This window comes from Nicotiana sylvestris, chromosome 2 (genome assembly GCF_000393655.2).
Source record: "Nicotiana sylvestris chromosome 2, ASM39365v2, whole genome shotgun sequence".
Lineage (NCBI taxonomy): Eukaryota > Viridiplantae > Streptophyta > Magnoliopsida > Solanales > Solanaceae > Nicotiana > Nicotiana sylvestris.
Genome location: NC_091058.1, coordinates 55,283,406 through 55,290,456, shown reverse-complemented (window position 1 = coordinate 55,290,456; position 7,051 = coordinate 55,283,406). Strand labels below are relative to the sequence as shown.

General features: G+C 32.6%; 1 protein-coding gene across 1 annotated transcript; it reads right to left on the bottom strand.

The window, feature by feature from the left end:
• Nucleotides 1-1,178: 1,178 nt before the first annotated feature.
• Nucleotides 1,179-2,973, bottom strand: LOC104248993 (berberine bridge enzyme-like 8). Its single transcript, XM_009805355.1, has one exon. It carries the CDS (start codon nt 2,910-2,912, stop codon nt 1,317-1,319), a length of 1,596 nt encoding a protein of 531 aa, XP_009803657.1. The 5' UTR covers nt 2,913-2,973; the 3' UTR covers nt 1,179-1,316.
• Nucleotides 2,974-7,051: the final 4,078 nt, after the last annotated feature.

The following is a 7,051-nucleotide window of genomic DNA, read 5'->3' as shown; positions in this document are numbered from 1 at the left end:
TTATTGTTTAATATTATAAAAATTACCATCCTCTTCTTATTTTACGGGATTCAGTTATGGCTATGGTTAAATTTTATGTCCAGTTACGCTTTCTTGTTCTTATCATTTGTCTCAGATCTAGGATGAATTATCTTTGGCTAGGATTTACCTCAAACTTTCCTATTTAATTAGTTTATAAAAGACTTAACATTTTTTAGTTGAAAAATAACAACTAACTATTACTATTAAGTAAGTTAGGGGCGGTCGTTTGCAGTTGTATCATTTACGACAACGCTTCTCTAGAAGTAGTTGTGAAGAAACAATAGGAGCGATTATAATGAGTTGGACAGAATTCATCCACCCTTAATAAGAAGTCTCAGATTTAAGATGTGAAAATAAAAAATATTCTGATACGGAACAACCGCCGTGTGTGCTATTAGATAAATGACAATATAATGACACTCATGTAATTAAGAGGAATAATTTAATCAGCAAGAGGTGGAACAAAAGAACCTTCCACCTGATAATGATTGAACGATAGATCCTCAAACGATTGAGGATTCCTTGGATCTGACGAGAATCTTAGTAAAAAGTAAAGTCTTGTATTGAGTGAAGAATGAATCTTTTTCAAAAGTGTTGTTCTTACAATTGAGTCTCACGTGCCCTTATTCTCTCTTTTTTTTTTCTCTTTATATATGAAGCATGTTCTTATTAAACCCTAATAGTACATGTACAGAGAATATCCATAGAATATTCTCTTTAACTACTTCTTTGATGATGCTCGACCTCGACCATGATTGGCACCTCGACCACGACTCATGTCGACTCTTCGGCTGTGAGCTTTACTGCTTCCTGATCCATCTTGACTAACGGCGGCTCGAGAACCCTTTCCTTATTATTATGTTATTTCAAATTTTCTAGAGCGGATTTTGGCCCATACAAGCTTGAGAATCAATTCTTGAGCTTCTCTAATCCTCTTCATCCACGTGTGGAGTTGAGAATTATACGGTCCATTAATTAACCAAAATGATGAAACAAATAATATTATTGTTTTTGCTTCCCGTATAATTTTGAAGATCCGATCGAATCACTAACAAAAACTCAAGATTAGAGTTAATAAAGCTTAATTATTTATTCTCGAAAGGTAATCGAATCATATTAAATAATTTTCAACCCTTATAAATATATTATTCATTATCTTCACAAACGGATCACTAAGTGTGAATACATTTTATTACATTTTAAGAATCAATCAACAATTACAATTCACAATTAACAATGAAATAAAACAACCTATTAAATAATAATATAATAATTCATATTCCCCCCTATAATATCTACTTCCTCCAAGGGTAAACTGGGATGCTTTGTTCATTCCTGAAAAAGTTATCAGGGTCAACCTTTGTCTTGATCTTCACCAACCTGTTGAAATTTCCCAAAAAATACTTGATCCCATACACTCGCCCTTCCAAATAACTAAACTTCCCATTGTGCGTAACACCCAAATCAATATCCCTATAATTAAAAAATGCTGCTCTTGGGTATTTTGACACAAAAGGAGTCATATAGTTGTAAAGTACTCTTGTCAAGTTGAGATAATGGTTTGCAGCCTCAACTCCACCTTCATTCCAATTTGTTGAATATTGAATCTTGGCTATATTCCCAGCTCTATGTGGAAATGGCTTAGCAGAAGGTGAGATTTCACTCATTTTCCCACCATATGGATTAAATGTCAAAATTGTTGGCGTTTGTAGTTCTATCATTTTCTTGAATATGTATTCCAACCCTTCCTTTGACATTGGTTTTTTCAAGTAATCAGATTTCCTTTTCAAGTATGTAACCGATGGAGGTTGCCTACGTAGCAAAGCATCAATTGGGGCAATAGGAAAACTTGTATAGTAAAGAACAGATTCTACCCAAGACATCTCAGTAATGTCCTTTTGTTGTAACCCTAATTCTGGAAAATTTTCGTTCATAAATGAGACAAGTTGCTTCGAGTCACCAAGAAATAATGTAAAAAATGAAACCCTTATAGTTTTTTCCGTAGGACGAGTAGTGCTATTTACTACATCAATGATCAGTCTCATGAACATGTCATCATCCCACTTATCTGCACGACGTTGCCATAGGTAAGCAAGTTCGAGAGCATTTTGGTCATAAAGTCTTGGGACTCGAAAAACAGTCACCTTTGGTGGGACTCGAACCAACTTTATTTTATACGACAAGAGAACTCCAAAACTAGCTCCGCCACCACCCGAAATTGCCCAAAATAAGTCCTCTCCCATCAATTTTCGGTCGAGGATTCGGCCTTGAACATCGATTAATTTAGCATCAACGATGTTATCAACAGTAAGGCCGTATTTCCTCATCATGTTACCATAGCCACCCCCACTGATGTGACCACCGACGCCTACGGTGGGACAAACTCCAGCAGGGAAGCCATGAACGTTGCTTTTTTCAGCAATTCTATAGTATACTTCGCCAAGAGTTGCACCCACTTCAACCCATGCAGATTCATCGTCAATGTTAACGTTTATAGACCGGAAATTGAACATGTCAAGAATGAAAAAGGGAACATCGGAGATATAAGATAGACCCTCATAATCATGTCCACCACTCCGGATTTTCATCTGCAAACCTTGTGCTTTAGCACATATAATCGCAGCTTGAATGTGGGATTCATGCAAAGCAGTGAGGATAAATAGAGGTTTGTTTGTTGTTGACTCGTTAAACCTTAGGTTTCTTATGTAAGCTTGTAAAACAGATGGAAATGAAGAGTTGTTTGGAGAATATACTAGTGAGGAAATTGGATGAGAAGGGTTTGAATTGGTTTTGAGACATTCAAGAAATGTTTGATTTTCATGGGAAGGGCTTATTGAAGTAGCAAGAACAAGAAAAATAACAAGGGACGAGCAGAATAGTGGAATTTTCATCTTTGGAATTTCCTTTTTTTTTTTTTGGTGGATTGTTGGATGAATTTGATGGGATAAAAATGATTTGCTTTGTGGTATTTTATAGGGAAACATTAGGCTAATAAGTCAATGAAACAGGTATAAAAAAGCTAGACAGATATAATATATATGTTAGATCAAATTTGTTTCTATTTTGACCAAAGAAAATTCAAAGTAAGATGGAAGAATCGTCTTGTTTTTGTCTTTGACATTCTTGTAGATACATTGTTTACTTTATCATCATCATCATCTTTTTAAAATTCGCTTGTGTTATTAATTATATTGCTGACCTTGGACACGTTTCTATACTAATACTATATAAGATAGATCTATTATAAGAAAAAGTCAAAATGATGCAATGTGAATCAGGTGACAGCACGATCACGTCATGACGAAGCTTAATAGTCAATTCTCTAGTTTATTGTAATTCTCAACGTAAAATTTGGTTATTTATCTAAGAAAAATTAGTATAGATTTCTACTGTATCTTATACACAAATTAATGCCAACTTGCTGATATTATAACGTATCGTGCACAAACACTACCACCTGTGTCCCACTTTCTGGTCAACTAATCTTAAGATTATCTTATTGGTGAAAATTCAATTATTTAAATGTGCAAGAATGGTCTTATTATTCGATTCAAAAATTTCATGACTCAACTTTATGAACTCTGATACTTTTTAGCGTAATCTTTCTGAAGGCTTATTCTAACAATCATACTTATAATTTTTAGCAAAGAATTACGACATCCCGTAGTCACGTTTGCTCAGAAACCGAAATATGGTTTCCCTAGTGAAAGCAATGTTCGCTTTTAGATTTATGAAAATGAATAACACCAAAGTTTGCCTAAGATTTAAAAAAGAAAAATTGTAACGTGTTGAAGGAAGAAAATATATATCATCATGTACTACGTTTATTCATTTTATGAAAAATTTAGGGTGTAAAGATGAATGATTTATTAACAACTTGTTTGGATGGTTGTTACATATCGTTTCATAATGTACCGTATTGCATTGTATTATATTGTAGTGTATCGTTTGATGAATACAATGTTTAAATAAATTGTATCGTTTGCTGTTGTTTCATGATATTACGTACCAGTAATATATGAAGAATAAACTTACAGTATTACAAAGTAAAATTATGTTATAGAATAGAATTATTATATAAAAAGGTAGGATAAAGGATTATTTAATAATAATAAAAAGTAAGATAAGAGAAAAAGATAAGGTAACGACGCGACCACACTAAATAGATTGGTCCATAAAGTGACACTTTTCATCGTTACGTAACGACGTATTTAATGATACAATACAATAAGATTTAAATAATAATCAAAACAAATATTATATTTAAATTAACAATACAATGCAATACAATAGGTAACAACCATCCAAACAAGCTGTAAAGGACACGATGATTAACCGAAACAAAATAGCACCCGAACATATCCTTTATACGTCAAAGGAGAAAAAAAACTTGTGTCCAATGAAAAGTTGGATCGATGTTAGAAGTAGTCTACTTAATTATGGTCGAAGTTTTACCCCTATTGACGGTACGATCAATTAAAGTGTTGTGGTGGATGGCGTATTTTGTTGACCTCCATTCCAATACACATCGACTAATATCATACTGTGTTGTAGATAGCACTTGATCGACATTTCTTTCTCAAAGTCAGTTTTTTCATTAAGTCTTGTGGTAAACCGTGTTTATTGTAAACTCTTCATGCATTAGTTTGGCTTAATGACAGGGGCAGACTGTGCAGTTGCGAAGGTAGAAACTTTTTAAAGAGTGTTCATATTTGAAAGAAGTAAAAAAAAATTCCCGACCAAGAACAATATATGTGAAATATCTTTAAAACCTAATATTTAATCTATCATTGTAATTTTCTGACGAAGGATGGTCAATTGACCACCCTTAGCAGAGTGTAGCTTCGCCCCTGGGATCGTAACACCGCTTCGTCGAATTTTTTATATATATATATATATATATATATATATATATATATATATATATATATATATAATAAGTAAAATAGAAATACAAGATAAAATTATTAAAAGTGACATCACTTGCATTGAAGTAGCTCAGTAGTCTAGCGGTTGATAGCTTCAAGTTTGATGAGAGAGGTTTTGGGTTCGAATTTCCACAAAATATTTTTGGAATTTTTATCTCCTATAGCAGAGGTTATCACCTTATTTATTTTAAATAAATACCATTTAAAAAATTATATTCTATAAATACCTTTTAATGTTTATAGCAAAATATCTAATTTTGGTTACTTCCTACCCCTAAGCCACTAAATACGCTATTCAGTTACACTATATTTTCTTTCTCTCTCTACTTTTGATACATGACATTCTCTTCCCTCATTCCCTGAAAACACGATGCTCAATCTCAAAATTCCTCTCACCCACATCACCTACTATTAGTCGCAAACGGTGATTTTGCTTGGATTCCATGTGAGATTCAGTGAAGAATTTTACAATTTATCTGCAGTGAAGAATTGATGATCAAGAAAGCTGTGAGAAAGTCAAAAGAAAAAGAAATCAGAGTAGTAGAAGCTGGTGATGGGGAAAATAGAGCGATTAAAATCAATTGGGCTGCTGGTGCTAATTTTGCAATAGGAAAATCAAGAGCAGGAAAAGCAGACTATGACCCACTTGGTTTAAGCAATGAGGAAGTTAGGGTTTCATCAATCTCGTCCATTCCATTTGCTCACCTTTTCGATTTTTCTTAATAAAAAACTGTAGTTGTTTATTTATTGCTTCACTTTCTTAATTGTTGATAGTTGGTGCAATCTCAGCCATGGCTGGTGGAGGAAATTTCCTTCATAGAGTTATTTCTTATGTCGCCAATGAATTAATCGTCAATGGCCTCGCCAACAGGTAATTATTTTTATAAACTGTTTGATTGAGCTTTGAGTTATTTCTTTCCGTTTAAATTCAAAATTATAGTTTTATTATTCTTTTCAAGTCAAAATTGTATTTTTTTTTTAAGGGAAGGTGATATTAGTTGAGTTTTTATTGAAGAAGTGAGGATTTCTATTGTCAACCCCATCTATTTTGGGACTAAGGAATAAAGAAAAGGCTAAAAGGGAAAAGAAGAAGGTGAAAATGAACGTTATTGTTAGAGTTGTAGCCCCAGTGATTCAGGGTTTTTGCTCGACGACAGATTCGCCGGAAATTAGGGCTTGTTCTTAAACAAAGACGACGGAGTTTGGAACTTGATTTTCTGTTAATATATTTTAATGTATTTTCATGTATTTCATTGTATTTTTTCATTGTAATTCAATGTATCTCATTGTATTCCATGTATTTCATTGTATTCACTATCTTTTTTTTTATTGTATTTTAATATATCCCATTGTATTCTATGTATTTTCATTGTATTCACTGTCTCGCTATATGCCATGAATGTATTCATATGTTTTTTTAATTAATATAATTTATTTATTCAGATATATTATATAATTTCTCTGAAGATTGCTATATTTTTGGGGTAACTTTCGGTTGAGAATCTTTTTTATAACTGGAAATACAAAATTTGTGTGTTATAATTGAGTTTGTTGAGTTATATTCGGAGTCTATTATGTTAATTGGTTCACTTTCCGTTTAAAAATAGTGTAATTCCCTGTTTCACGTCGTGAATACAGTCAAATACAATAATCTGTCCAGCTGTAATCCCATGTTTCACTCCATGAATACAGTCGAATACACTCGAATACAACAACTGATTAGTTGGACTTCCCTGATTCACGCCTATTTTTGCTACTATATTCATGAATACAGTATCTTAAATATATCTAATACATCTTATAACAACATAAAACGTATTTACAATCCGTAATATAGCAAATTGTATCTATAGATAGCTAATTACCACTAAAAGATAGTGATTTATGAAAATTTCTCAATATTTTTTGATTGTTACGGGCCTATTGCTAGAAATAGTGATAAAAATGGCGTGTGGTAGCCATTATTGAAGGTGGTATTTATTTTTTATCCAGCAATTCTAATGTTGAGCAAAAATAGTCATTACTATTTTAAAATTAATATGAAAAGATATTTTTACCCTTTCTTCCATTACTTTTCTTCTCAAACCTTCGCTTCTCTCTGA

Bases quoted from the DNA above. Each gene is read 5' to 3' on its own strand.
- LOC104248993 (XM_009805355.1), bottom strand. From the start codon at position 2,912: ATGAAAATTCCACTATTCTGCTCGTCCCTTGTTATTTTTCTTGTTCTT.